The 18,995-nt window shown below is 35.9% G+C and overlaps 1 protein-coding gene across 2 annotated transcripts in view; it reads right to left on the bottom strand.

Annotated features, from left to right (window-relative positions):
• YES1 (YES proto-oncogene 1, Src family tyrosine kinase) overlaps nt 1-18,995 on the bottom strand; it is a 65,292-nt gene that overhangs the window by 11,256 nt on the left and 35,041 nt on the right. For both annotated transcript variants that reach the window (XM_077900197.1, XM_077900198.1), the window contains exons 2-8: nt 14,528-14,800; nt 11,177-11,276; nt 7,735-7,833; nt 6,360-6,463; nt 6,125-6,274; nt 4,534-4,689; nt 4,195-4,374 (exon numbers count right to left, since the gene is read on the bottom strand). In XM_077900197.1, the coding sequence (XP_077756323.1) occupies nt 4,195-4,374; nt 4,534-4,689; nt 6,125-6,274; nt 6,360-6,463; nt 7,735-7,833; nt 11,177-11,276; nt 14,528-14,792 (1,054 nt within the window). In that variant the 5' untranslated portion in view covers nt 14,793-14,800. The remainder of the gene's footprint in view (nt 1-4,194; nt 4,375-4,533; nt 4,690-6,124; nt 6,275-6,359; nt 6,464-7,734; nt 7,834-11,176; nt 11,277-14,527; nt 14,801-18,995) is intronic.

The following is an 18,995-nucleotide window of genomic DNA, read 5'->3' as shown; positions in this document are numbered from 1 at the left end:
GGCTCAGGGCATGATCCCAGGATCGAGTCCCGCATCGGGCTCCCCATGGGGAGCCTGCTTCTCCTCTGCCTGTGTGTGTCTGCCACTCTGTCTCTCATGAATAAATAAAATCTTTAAAAAAAAAATTAAAAGTTCCTGCAATAGTCTAAGAAAGAGAGACTATTATGCTAAAATCTAGCAATGACAGTGGGAATGGAGAGGAGATATTTTCCAGAGAGATGTGATAAATGGAATCAACGGCACTGAATGGACCATTAATACAAGGTGGTGGGTAAGTGAAGACTGCTGGGCCCTATCACCAGAGTTTGCATCTTGAAGTTTCAAGGTGATGCTAATGTTGTTGCTATCCAGTGCACTACAGATTCTGGTATATAGGCCAGAAGAGGGGAGCACAAGGACATTCACTGCAGCACTATCTGTTACAGTGACAAACTAGAAGCAATCTAAATGCTCACTGGGAAAGGAATGAATAAACAATAGTATACTCATACAGAATCTCATTCAACAATTAACAAATATACAAATTATATCTTCCTTGTCCATATGAAAAAATCTCAAGAACATAACGTTGCATGAAAATAAAGCTAGATTTACCTAAATTAAAAACATACACATACTGTTAATAGGTAAATATATATCAATAGAAGTATGTTAATAGGAAGACAGATGGAAAAGTAAGCACCAGCTTCAAAATTAAGGTTACCTCTGGAAGGGAAATGGGCCTGAAAGAGCCTGAAGGGAGGGCTCAAATGAGAATGGGCTCAAGGAGGGGTAAAAACAAAGATGCAATTAGATCTGTAATGTTTTGTTTACTTAGTAGAGAGATCAGAAGCAAATACGGCAAAGTGTAAACATTAGTTAAATTTGGATGGCAGGGACATGGTTGTTATGGTATTCTATGTCTGAAATATTCCACAAAAAAAAAATCTATGAAAAGTGTTGACACTAAATAAATTTAAATAGTTTTTAAAAAGAGTAAATGGCTGGTTAGGAAGTGAAGACAAGAGTATTTCTTAAAAAAATCTTGGGTATGAAGGGAAACAACACAGAGCAGTAGGTGAAAAGCAGATGTTGATACCAAGGAAGGGTTTTCTTTTTAGACCTAAGGAAGGATCAAAAACACAGGTAAAGAAATTGTTCTTAAACAGGGGAAGGGATATTTCTTTTCTTCACTTCCTTTTCTGTAAGATAAACAGACACCACATAAATACTTCTACATGACAACGCAGAGTATATAGAAATAAACAGAAGATACAGTTCTTTGTTTCAGGATAACGAAACTAAATAAGGTACTATGATCTATACATTAAGTAGAACATTATTCAGTGTAACAACAGATAATTGCTAAAATAGTGCAAAACTGCAACATACAGAAATCTAATATTGGAATTGGAATCATCTCTGTCTGATCTTTAATCAAAGACAACAAATCCTATTCCCACTCAAATGTGGCTTATATCCATTTATCATCGAACATTAAACAGTGGTCTTTAACCCTTTTTTGTTCATGAGTTACTTTGAAACTCTGACAAAAACTATAGAATCTCTTTGCAGGAAAACATGTAAGTATGTAAAAGCTTGACACAGAACTTCAGGGGAAGTTCATGGACCCTTTGAAGCTCATTCATAACCCTGGCAGAGGGTAGGTACTCAATAAGTAATAGTGAAATGAATTCCCAAAAGCCTTAAATTTGTCTCACATACCTTTTTTTTTTTTTTTTAAGAATTTATTTATTTATTCATGAGAGACAGAGAGAGAGAGAGACACAGGCAGAGGGAGAAGCAGGCTCCACACAGGGAGCCCGATGTGGGGACTCCATCCTGGGTCTCCAGGATCACACCCTGGGCTGAAGGTGGCACCGAACCGCTGAGCCACCCAGGTTGCCCCCCCCACATACCTTTCTAGCCTATTTCCAACTAGTTGCCTTCTGTACTTTCCACTTCCCATGGTTCTGTTTCTCATTTCCTCATATCCTCTTAGCTCTGCAGAAATACCCATACCTTTCTCTTTACCCATTCATAGCATTTGTAACTTTAAAGGTCAGTTTAAGACTTGACTTTTCTACTAATTTTTCTCAACTTATTCCAGCCTACGTGACCTCTTCCTCATTTCTATTCTTATTGAATGTGGTGAACACCTGGAAATTCATTATGCTTTGATCTGTAGCTTATTTGTTTAGTCAGAGTGAGCTATTATTTACTCTTATACTGAAAATTAACTCATTAGAAGGTTGAGTCTTTTCTCCGCAAATTCAACGTAGATTATTTGGGTGGCTTTCTTTGATACCTCATAATGACTAGCAGAGTCTCCTATAAATTAGAGGTATTCAATACATTTTGGTTGTTAATTTATAGGATAGTCTGATTAAAAACACTTCAAAGAATATAATGATCACGACCAATATGGATATTAATAGTAGGGCTTCAAACACTTGACTTAAGTACAATCTGAAGGAAGTATGGTTGATGGACTGGTTAAGTGATAGGGAAACCAAATTCCAGATGAAGGTTTTGAAAAGAATCATGGAAACCAGAAGTAGTAAGAAGACTTGTCTAGCCGGGAAATTGGGTTTATTTGGGAGCACATGAGGCAATGAGTTTGAATGGATTGTTGAGGGTAAACTATTGTGTACCTGAAATAAGATGGGAAATTGTGGAGTTTTAAAACCAGAAGGGTCATTTGTGATCTTGCATTCTAAATCTCCCATCTAGAAATAATCCTAACCCAGCAATCTGACAACAGAGATGTCTATCATGTTCCCCCATTTAAATAATTCTTGAAATCAATATACAAAACTAAATGCACCATTAGCTTTACCTCCAATATATTCTTGTGCTATCAATACCTTGATTTAAACTTCCTCCTTGTCCCTTTTCTCCCCTCCCTACAGAGTTCATCCAATGCACTCTGAAAGGGGTTATTTGGCAGTTGTCTGCAGAAGAGATTCCTTCCTGAAAGTGCCATGTGCCTTGGGGCTTTATGTATGTTTTGGCTATCAACTAGGCAGGCCACCTCAATTCTTCACTTTTGGTTTTTCTACTCCTTTGGGAGGAAGGGGGTAGATTTCCTACAGTAAATATGTAGCTTGCAGTTGGTCCTGTCACCACTAGATGGAACTACATTGTTGGCTAAAATGGACTACTGGAGGGGGATGACACAATCAGAAACTTTAATTATGAGTGATTAAGATGGGGGGGGGGAGAGATAAAATTCAAGAGGGCAAAAACAGGACTGTCAACATACTTAGAGCTTAGGTTCCTCTTCTAGAGCATCATCTGTCCCTTCTCTTTATTTTGGTTCTAACAACCAATTCTGTTACTAAAGATGCCACCTTAGGGTCTAGAGTTTGGAATAATGGAGAAATTTTAACCAATGATAGTGCAAAAAAGTTTCTCGAACTCTAACTATGGAGACTATGATTACACTAAAATAAGATAAATATTAATTTCCTTTACTTGATGTCTTTGCTTTAGGAATAAAGATATAAATATCTTTCTAATTGCATTATTTTAATTTATAGAAATACTTTTCCCATTTTCTTAGCTATTCCATTTTCTTTAGTCAAATGGAATAAAAAACTACTTACTTTCTTTTTTTTTATTTAAAGATTTTATTTATTTATTCATGAGAGACACAGAGAGGCAGAGACACAGACAGAGGGAGAAGCAGGCTCCATGCAGAGAGCCCGACGTGGGACTCGATCCCAGGTCTCCAGGATCACACCCTGGGCTGAATGCGGCGCTAAACCGCTGAGCCACCCAGGCTGCCCAAAACTACTTACTTTCAACATAAATTGAGCTGCCCTAATTTTCCTTTTAAACTTTGTACCATCCTCTGGAATAACTGGAACTAATTGCTATTCCATTACATGAAATGTCAGATTTTCTCTTTTCAATGTCTACATAAAAATCTTAAATTAGAGAACACTACACAATAAAAATTTGTAGGCATAAAAACAGAAATGCAGACTTATTTTTTTTTTAATTTGGTTTAAATTTAGCACCATCTTTGGCCCAGGGCCTGATCCTGGAGACCTGGGATCAAGTCTCACGTCAGGCTCCCTGCATGGAGCCTGCTTCTCCCTCTGCCTGTGTCTCTGCCTCTCTCTCTCTGTGTCTCTCATGAATAAATAAAATCTTAAAAAAAAAAAAAAATTTGTCAACATGAATACACTAAAAGAAATATACACATACCTTTTGACATAAATTCAGTGACAATGTAGATTGGCTCTTCAGAAACAACAGCATATAGTGGAACAAGTTTATCGTGTCTTAATTTTTTCATTATCTGAGCCTCTTGAAGAAAAGCTTCTGGCATCATTGTACCTGGCTTTAGTGTTTTGATTGCTACTTTTGTGGTTCCATTCCATGTTCCTAGAGAAACAACAGACTACTATTTTAATCTAAATATTAAGAGATTTTAAGTCGAACCTTAATGACCACCTTAAATACTTCAATAGACCTTATCGTAAGTTATGCTGTTTTAATCTATAGTAAAGAAATGACAAAGAAACAAAAGTTCAGGCTTCTTACCCATCCATACTTCACCAAAACATCCTTGTCCTAATTTAACCTCTAGTCGCAAAGATTCTCGAGGGATTTCCCAAGCATCTTTTGCTAGACCTTGAGTCTGGGGTTTCACAGTTGGACACACGGTTGTTAACTTATGGCATAAACCATCAGCATGTTCTAGATAAATGAATAAACTATACTGTAAAATGAATTACTTATAAAAATTTAGGTACTCTATAGTACATTACTGTTTTTGAAAGTTTAAATTGAAGAAAAAAACATAATGTTTTCTCAGCTTTACTCTAAAAAAGAAAAAAGGTAACTGTATGTGTATAAGAAGCAAAACATACAAGAGGTGAAACATTAAAAAAATAGAGGTGAAACATTTTTTGTTAAATACATTTCTGAAGTTATAATTTATTGAATACTTACTATGTCTCAGCTATTGTGCTAATTCAGTACCTTAAAAATATCTCATATAAATAAATCTCAAAAAACTTAAGTGACTTTCTTAATGTCACCCAGTAAGTAAGGGATGGAAAAGGAATTCAAACCATAGTTCTGGTTGCCCCCAAAGTTCTATTTTTGACCACTGTGTTTTATTTCTTCCCAAAGAGAATGCTACCATTAATTGCTATTTCTAATAACTAACCACTAATATAAGCAGCACACCAAAAATTAAGGAAAAAATCTCATCTAAGAAACTGATTTTCAAATAAGGGAGACACAAAAACAGGGACTCCCAAATTCACAATGGCTTGACTTGTGAATCCTGCTTATACAATCTTTCTTGTTATAAATAAGACACATCCCGTCACGTGTCCAAGTAACCACACAAATCCACATTCTAGAAAGTGCAATTATAACTGATATCACTGCTTGGCAATATGTGTGATCAATGTCAAGACTGATGGTTGCCTTGGCAGACTGTAGCTAGCTTCACTGAAGAAGAGACTGCCATGCAAACTTCCCCTCCCCTTGTATCAATAATTTTAAAACTTTCAGATGCATTCACATATCAAACTGGCAATGCAAAATTTTGAGACAAAAGAATATAATACTGAGTACCTTTCAAAGGTCCTTGAAAGACTAGAAGAATGTCTACAGTTGCTATAAGTTAATTTTCCAGGAAAAAAAAATGCATCTTCAGATTAAATTTCATTAGATTTATACTTTAAGAAGTTTTATGTGGTCCAGCTCATGCAGAGGAAGGTAACCCAAAAGGACGTCTGATAGAGCTTTTTACATTAAGTATTCAGTTTTACCTACTTAACAAACGTCCTTAAAAAATATTTGCTTTTATGTTTTTTATTTATTGTCATAATCTATCTTGGCATTTAATTACCATGAAATGAAACTCCAATGTAAACACTATGCCAGTAAGATATAGGGACTCAAATAATGGTAGTAAGATTTTAGCCCATTTAAGAGCCTAATTCAGGTAATAATACTACCTGTTCCTCATTTTAAAACTAGAATACAATAGACATCTATCAAGCACACTCTTGGTATAAAGTACCAAACTAAACCATAAGAGACATGAAGACAGAGATTCTATCCTCATAAAACAGAACATCAAGAAATAATTTTCACCTGTGAAATATTCACATACCTGTGTAGTGTTTTACCAACTTTTGCAGTGTATCAAATTGTGCTCTGGTTGTGATATAGTATCCACCATTGTCCAGTTTCCTAATTTTGTAGTGTTTCACATTGTCACCTCTTACCTCATCCCAATCACGAATAGAGAGAGAATAAGCACCTAGTTGGGGAAACAAATACTTTTTCTGTATCTTTCTCAAGATACTGTTCAAGAAAATTTTATAGTTGCATTACATTATAATTACCTTTAGTAGTTTCACTCTCTCTTACTAAGAAAATACCTCGTTGATTCCCAGGATTCAGAAGTAATCTTTCAGCATCTTTTCTCCCCATTTTGCCAAAATACCATCTGGAAAAAATAGTGCTCTGAGTTAGAAATATGGAAGGATCAGAAAGATTAAAAATAAGGATTAGTAAGAAGGGAGCAGGAGGATGACAATAAAGAACTACACAGCTTAAAAACACAGCAAACACAACAAAGTATCTTTATTAAATAGAATTATTACAGATACTACTGTCAGAATATACTGTCCTAGTATTTCCACGTATTAGCTACTCAACCAGTAGTTAATACACAGAAACTCCATGTATTAATTCAACTCCATCTGCAAGTCACAGGACTGGTAAATGGAGAAGGAAAGGCAATAACAGAGAATCCCTCAATCACTGATAGATGGAAACATTAAGACTGTAGCAGGAAGAACAGACATGGTCCTCTGGTAAGAGTGTGATCATCTATTTTCATAAGGTGCAAGTGAACTATATTCAAATTATTAGCAACTCTAAATTAGCACAGCTTTGATTTAATATAGCTTTTGTGAATAAAAGGGAGTATCTCCTTTGGAGAAAATCACAGAATAAAACAGGAAGTAACAAGTGTGAAGCAGAACAGAGTTATGGAGACAAATTACATATGGTAAAAGCAAATAAATATTGATAGAGCACCTACTATGTGCAAGGCACTGTGTTAACTATTGTGATATGAAAACAAGTATTTGTGAATCCCAGATATTCTTGATTTGACCTAAAAAAATGTCACTGAAGATGAAATTTTTAAAAAGTTGTGAGAATAGCACATAGAACTTTCATATACCCTCCACCCAGATTTCTCAACTGTTATAATTTTACTTTGTCATATTCTTTCTTTCTGTGTGCATTTTTTTTCTGAGCTGATTGAGAGTAAGTTGCAAATATTCTGAATCATGACCCCTAAATACTTCAGTGTGCTTCCTGAAGACAAGGATACTCTCCTACATAACCACAGACCAAGCACCTAAGTCAAGAAATTAACTTATAAAATACTATCAACTGGGGGTAAATTTTTGAAGTGAAAGATCTGTAGAATATAAAAAGGGTTAATATAATTTTTTAAGTGAAAATATAAAGGATACAGACTAGGCATAATAGTATTATTAATGCAGATTCATTTATGATCCTACTGTAAGCAAATAGTATGGCATTAATTATTAATTTTCAAGTAACATCTCTTATTAATGTGATGTATTAGCTGTATTAAGACTGGTATGTAATTGTGTGTGTGTAAAATTGTGGCTAAGTAGAATGTGCATTAAAACATTTTTAAAAATCAAATAATTAATAAAATATGAAGTAGTATCATACTCTTCTGCCTGAATGGAATCTGCAGGGGCTACATAATTGCTAGGGATATAGCCATTCTTTCCTGTAGCAATTGATCTTGCTTCCCACCAGTCTCCTTCCCTGTAACACATAAAACAACAATTACCACAAGGTAGATGACTGCTCAAAACACAATTTATTGCAGTGTTGCCTGGTATCTATGTAGAGAAGAGGTTTAACTTCCAATTTTTTATGCACTTATTTGATAAAAAATTAAACTCAAAAGAATAATGTTTAAATATGTGTTACATGAATTAAAGGAATAAGGCTAAGCAAAAGCATAAATGCATACATATTTCAGCTCCAAACAAAAAAGTAAAAAGTTAGTTTAATTTTAGTTATAAGATCCTTTTTTACGTAACTCCTTCAACCTAAAACAATAAACTATATTGAACAAAACAATTTCAGAGATAAACCTTTTAAATTACTCAGTTTCAACTGAATGTTTTCTTTTTTAAAAGCTTTACTGATAAATAATTTGCATACCATAAGTTTCCCCCTTTAAGATATATAATTTAATGGATTTTATTCACACAGTTGTGCAACAACCATTACCACAATCAATTTTAGAACATTTCATCACTCCCCCACCCCTGGGCAAAGAAACCCTGTACCCATTAAAAGTCACTCTCTACTCCTCTATTCACTTCCCCCCATATTGCCAAACACTAAATCTGCTTTCTGTTCCTATGGATATGACTATTGTGGGTATTTCATATAAATAGAATCATATAATATGTGGTATGGTCTTTTGGACTGGTTTCTTTCACTTAGCATAATTTTTTCACAGTTCACCTATGTTGTAGCATGTTATTAGTAGTTCATTCTTTATTGTCAAATGCTTTTAATCATACATAAAATCATAATGTTCTTTTTTAGTAATTTTAGTATCAGGATGTCCTAAAACTCCTGTAGACAAAATATTTGCAACAGGCAAAGATAATAAAAAATTTAATTCCTACAATAAAGTTTATAAAAATGTTATCATAAATATTTAAATAAGACTAAAATCAATTCAGAACAGGAGTACTATATATAGTTTGCAATATCTAAGCCTTGACTTTTCCAAAATTAATGTGAAAAAAAGCAAAAATTATCAGTCTCTAATGAGGAAGACATACAAAATGTGGGTTCTGCCACTAAAAATTAAATGCACATTATGGCCCTTTCACAAAGATGGCACCGAAGGTGAAAAAGGAAGCCCCTGCCCCTCCCAAAGCTGAAGCCAAAGCAAAGGCTTTGAAAGCTAAGAAAGCGGTGCTGAAAGGTGTGCACAGTCACAAAAAAAAGAAGATCCGTATGTCACCTACATTCTGACGACCCAAGACCCTGCGTCTCCCCGAAGGCAGTCCAAATATCCTCGAAAGAGCGCCCCCAGGAGAAACAAGCTTGATCACTATGCCATCAAGTTCCCCCTAACTACTGAGTCAGCCATGAAGAAAATAGAAGACAACAACACACTTGTGTCATTGTGGATGTCAAGGCCAATAAGCACCAGATCAAACAGGCTGTGAAGAAGCTCTATGACATTGATGTGGCCAAGGTCAACACCTTGATCAGGCCTGATGGAGAGAAGAAAGCATATGTTCGACTGGCTCCTGACTATGATGTTGCCAACAAAATTGGGATCATCTAAACTGAGTCCAGCAGGCTATAAAACTAAATACAAATTTTTTCACCATAAAAAAATGCACATTATGCTTTGCCAGAGAAAAGTACTGAAAATATTTTATCTAAATTGAAATTTTATAAATGATTGAGGGGAATCTGTTCTCCAGAAAAACGATGAAAAATCCTTTGGCAATTTAAATATTGACAAACACACACTTGGTTTGTAGGTTCCTGGTATGTATTAAGCACTTTCAGATATACAAACTGAAAACTCTGCATTTGTGCTACCCATTCGTGACTCATTCAAGCATTTATTGAATACCATTTAAGTGATAAAGAGAGGGTATGCTAGAACAGAGGTAAAAAGTCTGTACCTTCAAGAAACTCAGCCTAGAGCAGAATTTCTCAACCTTAGCACTACTGACTCTTGGAGCTGGATGATTCTTTGTTATTGGGGGCTGTCCTGTGCACTGAAGGATGTTCAGCAATATCCCTACCTTTATTGACTAGAAAACAGTGGAGACACCCTAACTGTAACAACCAAAAATGTCTCCAGACATTGCCAAATGTCTTCTGGGCAATTTTTCCCTGGATTGAGAGCCACTGGTCTGAAAGAATGAAAAGCACATGATCAACTATAATTCAAAGTAGTGATGGTAGCTACAACTGACATTTGCACAGGGTGTTACAAGAACATGCAAGATAGATACCTAATCCAGTCGGAGATGAGGTGTGGGCCAGGTGGGAGAGAAAGAATGTCAAGAAAGGGTTCCTTGAGAAATCACATAGGAATATACATTTTGAAGGATAAATGGGGTTGGCCAGATAAAAGAAAAAAAAAAATGGAGAGACAGGAAGTCACATTCCAGAAAAAAGAAACTGTATGTGTGAAGGCATGGGAAGGTGAGAAACCCCAATGTATTCATGAAATTACAAGCAATTTAGTACAGCTAGGCAGTTTAATGAGGAACGGAAAGCAACTGGTGACTGATGTCCGCCATTGTTATTGCTTTTCTTTTATCTCGATAGCAAGGCAAATGGTAGCTACTGAAAAACGACTTTAAAGCAGAGAGACATGACCATATTTTATGTTCTGGAATAATGGATAGCAAATGGAACAAGAATGTTAGGAAATATGACAGGAAGTAAAGAGACCATAATATATATTTTGAGAAGTTACAAAGTGGTTGCTATGCCTCCTAATGAAATTATGAGATCTATTTTTCATAACAAGCACTGAGTTTTCAATTCAAACATTGATTTTTTTAGTGGGCCACTAAATAACGAAAGCCATTTAGTGGCCCACTAAAAGTCTAGAAGTCATCCCAGACTAAAAGTCTTACACAAAAAGTCTGAGTCACCTAAGGAAAAAGCAACTTAATGTGGTCAGGTTGGGACTGCAGGGGTTCCCTACCTGGCCTTTTTCCTTTTTTTTTTTTTTTTTTTTTTTAAGAGAAAGAAATAAGATCCTTAAATCATCTTATGCTTGAATAGGAACAAAGAATTCTCTTTATAAAGATTTTTTTTTTTAAGTAATGTACTTACTTGCATATATTCCCTCTAAATTCACTCTTATATGTCTACTGTTTATGGCAGAACCACACACTGCAGCACAATTTGTAGAAGTCATAATTTCTGGCTACAGAAGTAGTTATTATGCTATGTGTCTAAAGAAACCAAATACATCATCCAAACCAGTGGGCAGAGACCTATGCCTCACCACTCTCAGCAATGAATCAACCAGCTAAGTGGCTTCAGCATGAAGAGTAGGTTTCTGTCAGTATTTTTCCCTCACAAAACATTCCCAACTTACGTGTTGTTAATAATTTGAAACCGTTCACCCTTCTTGAATGAAAGGTCTTCTGTAGTTCTAGCTTCATAATCATATAAGGCCACAAATATAGTAACACCACCTATTGGAGCAAAAAAAAGACCAATGTAAATTACCTAATTAATAAAAGAAAAATGTCAGCAAAAAAGCTTAAGCATAATTTTCTTCCTAGTCTCCAGAATCTATTTTTTTTTTTTTTTTTTATGATAGGCACACAGTAAGAGAGAGAGAGAGGCAGAGACACAGGCAGAGGGAGAAGCAGGCTCCATGCACCGGGAGCCCGACGTGGGATTCGATCCCGGGTCTCCAGGATCGCGCCCTGGGCTAAAGGCAGGCGCCAAACCGCTGCGCCACCCAGGGATCCCCAGAATCTATTTTTAAATGAAGACTTGGGCAGCTAGAGTTTAAGCTAATGAGATGCTCTACAGAAGGCCTTCCATGAAACTACTGGATGCTACAAATTCTAAGATTCTATATACCTACAGAAACAAATTTAATTTTGATTCATAGTAACAATATCTGTGACTTGGAAATACAGTAGAGATTCAAATCAATTCTTTGGCAGAAAAAGTATTAACAAGTACTATAAACTACTGGCACTGATCATCCCAATTTCTTATGAACAAGGAGTAAACATTTCCACCCTTAAGACTGATCCTCAGTAGCAATAACTAGGATTTAGTAAGATTAGTTATTACAATGAACTCTTAAAATGGCTTGTTTTTCTTAAAAATTTAATAATATGGCTGATACGAATTATAAATTCCAAGAATAACTGTCATACACAGAATTGTACAGAGCTGCTTAAGAGATTACAACACTAAACTATTACCTGCAAGCTGAAGAATAGAATGGATTATTTATTTACCATTCTCCACTGAGTTCCAGTCATGTATTAACCGCCTATTTGACATTTCTACTTGAATGTCTAAGCAAATGGTACTACTATCTAATCAGGTACTCGAGTTAAGTCCCTTTATTAGCACAGGTAGTTCTACCTCTAAAATACTTTGTATCTACTTTCTTTTCCACTTCCATTGCTGCCACCCTAATCTAAATCCTTGTTATCTCTCACTGAGTCTGCTGAGACTGTTGAGAGGAGGACTAGTCTCCTAACCCACTTGTTTACCTGCTTTCCTACAATTCTCCACAAGGCTAGTTGCCAGAGTGAAGTTTTAAAAAAGGAAATTCAATTATGCAAATCCTTTATTTAAAACTCTTCAATTGCTTCTTCTTGGTCTTGAATAAAATCCAAACTTCTTACCAGAGTTTACAAGGTCCTGAGTAATCCTTACTCTTCAGTCTCATATACAATTCTACCTCTGGTGTCCTCATAACCACCAGGTTTGTCTGTATCTCCTAAATTCTGCATTTGTTGTTCTCTCTTCCCAGAAAAGCTCTCTTCCCAGTTCTGCACATATAAATATCATTCTCATCAATCAAACCTCAGCTCAAATGATTGTTCCTCAAGATGACTTTCCCTGATCATCTAAAGGGCTTTTACCAATCACTCTGGTCAGTTCTTCATAGCATCTTATACCATTAATAATCCTGTTTAGTTGTTTATTCACTAATTATTGCCCAACCTTCATTATAATATAAACAAAAGACAGAAACCTTGTTTCTCTTGCTTTCAATTCTCTATTGGTGGCACACAGACACTCCATATGAGCTAACAGATGTATATCCACGGATAGACTTTTCACATAAGTAAACTGTTTAGGTAAGTAAGTATATCTTTAAGTACCAACATTTACTTGAATTGTTTTGGATTACTGTCTTTCCCAAACATATAATCCTGAAAACTTGGCCGATGACTGAGAACACTATCATGGCTATTTTTACTGAGGTATTTAGAGTTAGGCAGTTAGAATTCAGACTATAATTGACCCTTTGATGTCCATAACTTCTCAAATGAACAGTCTCATAGAATTTACTTATGGCATTTCTTTAGCACTTTTATTGTTCAGGAGGTTAAGCCAACTGAAAGGACAAATTTATAGTCCAAGCCTGTAGAATAGATTCCTTTTTTGACCCTTCTGGTTGTTAGTAAGGATACATGTTGCTCAATTTGATGCTGGTAGCTGTTTTGCCAAGCCTAAGGTTAAAGCTGATTTACTCTAGGGGCTACCGGAAAGAGATCAAGGACTTGGGTCCTTGATGACATCAAGAAACTTCTACTGTATCAAGGAATCCTAGAGCTCACCTTACCTTTTTTTTTTTTTTTTTAAAGATTTATTTATTTATTCATTCAGAGAGAGAGAGGCAGAGACACAGGCAGAGGGAGAAGCAGGCTCCATGTAGGGAGCCTGATGTGGGATTCGATCCCGGGTCTCCAGGATCACACCCTTGGCTGCAGGCGGTGCTAAACCGCTGTGCCACCGGGGCTGCCCTCATCCTACCTTTTTTAAGGCAATTATATTTTGTTACTCAAGGGACAAAGTACCCTGATTTGGAAACCCCACAAAAGACCTCTTCTTTTCAAAGTTTGACTACTTTTTAAAATGCTTTTCTGACTCCATGAAAGGTTGTCCATTGTCACTTCTCACTTGTTCTCAGAAAGGATATCATAATGTAAGAAAGGGATTTCTGGCACAGGACATTAAATCTGGGCTCTCCTGCTTATTATCTGTGACTCTGAAAAAAAAAAAAAACCCCACCATTTAACTCTAAGCCTTAGGACTTTTTTTTTTTTTTTTTAAAGATGCTTATTTATTTATTCATGAGACACACAGAGAGAGAGAGAGGCAGAGACACAGGCAGAGGGAGAAGTAGGCTCCATGCAGGGAGCCTGATGTGGGACTCGATCCCAGGTCTCCAGGATCACACCCCGAGCTGAAGGTGGCGCTAAACCGCTGAGCCACCGGGGCTGCCCAAGGACTTTCATTTTTTAAATCAATATCGGATAGTAAAACTGTATTATCGTCGTAGTATTGCCATTTAATTAATATTATGTAACTACTAGAATACTTTAATATTGGATAGTACTTTATAAACCTGAAAAATCGTAACATTCTTGAGGGAGGGGTGTATGTTTTTAATCTTTATATCCCCAGTGCCTGCCACATAGTAGGCACTTAATAATTACTTGAAAAATGAATTAATGAAATAATGGTATAACCGGTAGATAATAACCAAATTATTCCCAAATTTTCCAGAACAATATCCATGTATAACATATAGCTTTAATTTTTAGGTTAGAAGCTTTAATTCATATAAACTTCTATAAATCCCCAGTAAGTTATTTTTCTTACATCAGGCCAAAACTTTGTGTACTGCCTGCCTAAGGTCACATTCTCAAACTGACAACAGAATTGTACATTTAAATCTCACCTGTTAAACCAGCAGGATATGAACTTGGCACCACTGAGAATGAAGAAGATGCTCCTCCAAAAGGTGTCACTCCTGAGGATCCTCCAAATGGCGTCATGGAAAGACTGCTAAAATTAACAGATGCTCCCTTTGTCGAAGATGATGGTGCCACTGCAGTGTGTTCTGTTCCATAATGGCTGACACTTGTACTTACAGGTTCTGCAGTATTTTCAGTTCTATATTTAATGGTTGGACTTTTGTTTTCTTTACTTTTAATGCAGCCCATTATCAAATCTATAAGGTGACAGGCAAATATTTTGAGAAGTGGTTAATATAAAGTATACTTCAAAAAAATACAATTCAAAACTTCACTTTAAACAAGGAATTTTTCTCCTGCAACAAAAGTAACATTAATAAAATAAAGCAAACAAAAGACTAAACAGCTAAAAATGAAGTTCCTTCTCCTCACTTATCTTTTTTTTTTTAATATTTTTTATTTATTTATTTATTTATGATAGTCACAGAGAGAGAGAGAGAGAGAGAGAGAGAGAGAGAGAGGCAGAGACACAGGCAGAGGGAGAAGCAGGCTCCATGCACCGGGAGCCCGACGTGGGATTCGATCCCGGGTCTCCAGGATCGCGCCCTGGGCCAAAGGCAGGCGCCAAACCGCTGCGCCACCCAGGGATCCCTCCTCACTTATCTTTATTACCATTCTGCTGAAGCATCATTCCAACCATGTCATTCTCCAGCTCAAGCATCTTAAATGGTTCAATGACAACATTAAATAATGTGCTGGGAAAGCCCCTGGATCTGAAGCCAAGAGGCCCAGTGGGAATCCTGGCTTCCTACTCAGTAGTGGAGTGATTTCAGGTATGTTGCTCGACCTCTCTGTACCCCAGTTACTTGAAAAAGAATAATAATAATAATAATAACACCTACTTCATAAGACTTTCTATGAGGATTAACTTAAACTTATTACAAGTTCTAGGCAATATGTAGCATGAAGTAAGCACTAGCAAATACTGGTTGTACTCCTTCTATCTGTACCAGCCCTCTGTGATAGAAATATAATCTGAGCCACATATGTAATTCTCAATCTTCTAGCAGCCACATTTTTTAAAAAAAGGAATAGGTAAAATGGATTTTAACAATATATTTTATTTAATCTAGTACATCTAAAATATAATTTCAACATGTCATCAATATAAAAAAAATTTAATGAGTTTTTTGTACTAAGTCTCAGAAATCCATTATGTATTTTAAACTTACAGTATATCTCAATTTTGGACTAAGTATACTTCAAGTGTTCAATATGTATTTGTAGCTAGCAGTTACCATTTATAGGACCAGGTAGCTCTGTAACTTTTCCTTATCTACAGTCATACTCCCAATGCTTACCAAATTTGATCCCAATCTATCTTTCCAACTTTATCTCCTATTATTTCCTCATGCTTATCTATATACACACACTTTCCTGTTTTCCCAATACATATGCCCTATGCTTTCCCAAGTGTGTAGGGATTTTACATCTAAAACTTCTCTACCAAAAAAATAAAAAAACAAAAAAACAAAAAAACTTCTCTACCTGCTAATGTTCTATCCAATCACTGAAGATCATCACAAATGCTATTTTCCATTCAAGTCTTCCCCCTCATTATCCTTAAAACCTCCAATGTACTTTTGGGGAGGTTTTTTTTTTTAATGGGACTCTCTCCTCTTATTCCATTTGGTATCTTGTTTTTTGCTTCCTGGCCTAATTCCCACCTTTTCCTCAAATTACTGGCAATACATTTCTTAAAAATCAAGAGTTACTCATCTCTTACAAACTGTCTGGCTTACCAAGGTTACCAATATTGCAAAATCTGAATTATTATATTCACTTCCTGTGGGAGCACTGAATGGAACTTTCATTAATTTACTTACTTTTAAAGGTCATTCTTGTTTTACAGCTTTTCCTTTCTTATGTGGCATTCAAAAAGAAATAGGTCAGTGATAAGATGACTGACTCTTAAATTCTCAAAGAAGGAGTGAACATTTATAACCCTGGCTATAAAACATTTAAGAGGTAGCTATACTGCAGTAATCGGACAAGAATTAAGGGCATCCAAATTGGTAAGGAAGAAGCGAAAATGTCACTACTTGCAGATGACATGATACAATATATAGAAACTCTAAGGGCTCCAACAAAAAACTATTAGAACTAATAAATGAATTTGGTTAAGCTGCAGGATACAAAACTAAGTTACAGAAATCTGTTGCATTTCTACACAGTAATAATTAAATAGCAGAAAGAGAATGAAGAAAACAATCCCATTTGTAATTGTACCAAAAAGAATAAAACACCTCAGAATAAATTTAACCAGAGGTGAAAGACTGATATACTGGAAGTTATAAGACATTAATGAAAAAAACTGAAGACAATGCAAACAAATGTCAAGGTATACCATGTTCATGGATTGTAAGAATTAATATTGGTAAAATGTCTATAACACCCAAAGCAATCTATGGATTCAATGAAATCCCAATCAAAATACCAATAGCATTTTCCACAGAATTAGAATAATTCTAATATTTGTTGGATGGAACTACGAAAGACCTGAATAGCCAAAGCAAACTTGAGAAAGAACAACAATGCTGAGGATATCATACTCACAGACTTCAAGGTATACTACAGAGTTATAGTAATCAAAACAGTATGGTACTGGCACAAAACCAGACCCATAGGTCAATGGAATGAATAGAACAGGGAGCCCAAATAAAATCCCATGCTTATATGGTCAATTCATCTATGACAAAGGAGGAAAGAATATACAATGGAGAAAAGACAGTCTTTTCAATAAATGGTGCTAGGAAAACTGGACAGCTACATGCAAAAAAATGGAACTGGGCCACTTATACTATACACAACAATAAATTCAAAATGGATTAAAAAACCTAAATGTGAGACCTGAAGCCATAAAATTCCTAATATAAAAACAACATAAGGGCAACCCCGGTGGCACAGCGGTTTAGCGCCGCCTGCAGCCCAGGGCATGATCCTGGAGACCCTGGATCGAGTCCCACATCAGGCTCTCTGCATGGAACCTGCTTCTCCCTCTGCCTGTGTCTCTGCCTCTCTCTCTCTTTCTCTCTGTGTCTCTATGAATAAATGAAATCTTAAAAAAATAAAAAACATAAGCAGTAATCTCTTTGACATCAGCCTTAGCAACATATTTTTGGATATATCCCCTCAGGTAAGGGAAACAAAAGCAAACATAAACTATATCAAAATAAAAAGCTTTTGCACAGCAAAGGAAACCATCAACAAAACAAAAAGGTAACTCAGTGAATGAAAGATATGTGCAAGTTATATTCCTGATAAGGGGTTAGTATGCAAAATATATAAAGAACTCATACAACCTAACAGCAAAATAACAAATAATGTCGTTGACAAATGGGCAGAAGAACCAAACATTTTTCCAAAGAAGACACACATGTGAAAAGACATAAGACGCATGAAAAGATGCTCAACATCACCAGTCATCAGGGAAAGGCAAATCAAAACCAAAATGAGAAATCACCTCCTCGCAGTCAGAATGATTAATATAAAAAAGAAATAAGAAGTGTTGATGAAGATATAGAGGAAAGGAACCCTCCTGTGCCATTAGTGTAACGTAAATTGGTGTAGCCACTGTGGAAAACAGTATGGAAGTTTCTCTAAAACTTAAAAATAGTACTATGTGATCTACTATGTACACTAATGGGTATTTACCCAAAGAAAACAAAAACACTAATTTAGAAAGCTATATGCCATTATTTACAATAGCCAAGATCCAGAAGCAACCTAAGTGTCCATTAATAGATAAATGGATAGGGGTGCCTACATGGCTCAGTCAGTTAAGCACCCAACTCCTGATCTCAGCTCATGTCTTGATCTCAAGGTCATGAACTTCAGCCCCATGTTGGGCTCCACGCTGGATGTGAGGCCTACTTAAAGAATTTTTTAAATAGATAAATGGGGCATCTGGGTGGTTCAATCAGTTAAGTATCTACCTTTGGCTCAGGTCACGATCCCAGGGTTCTGGGACAGGGTCCTGCTCCGCAGGGAGTCTGCTCTCCCCCTCTCTACCCCTCCCCACTGCTCATGTTCTCTCTCTCAAATAAATAACATCTTCAAAAAAATAAAATTAAATAGATAAATGGATAAAGATAGGATATGTACATACACACACACACACGCGCACACACACACACACAGGAATATAACTCAGCAACAAAAAAGAATGAGATTTTGACATCTGCAACAACATGGATGGACCTAGTAGGTATTATGCTAGGTGACATAAATGACCGATTCTCGATTTTTCTTGTTACACTTCAGTAAGTTAAAGCATTTGAGATTTGTCTAATTATCCAAATTATTAAATTTATATTAGCATAAAGTTGTTTGTAATGTTTCTTTATTAATTACACAATCTTTGGGGGTTTCTATTATGAGTTCTGAATGATC

The sequence above is a fragment of the Canis aureus genome, chromosome 6 (assembly GCF_053574225.1).
Source record: "Canis aureus isolate CA01 chromosome 6, VMU_Caureus_v.1.0, whole genome shotgun sequence".
In the NCBI taxonomy this organism is placed as follows: Eukaryota; Metazoa; Chordata; class Mammalia; order Carnivora; family Canidae; genus Canis; species Canis aureus.
Note: the sequence above shows the minus strand (reverse complement) of the source record. Positions and strands in the feature narration are given on the sequence as shown.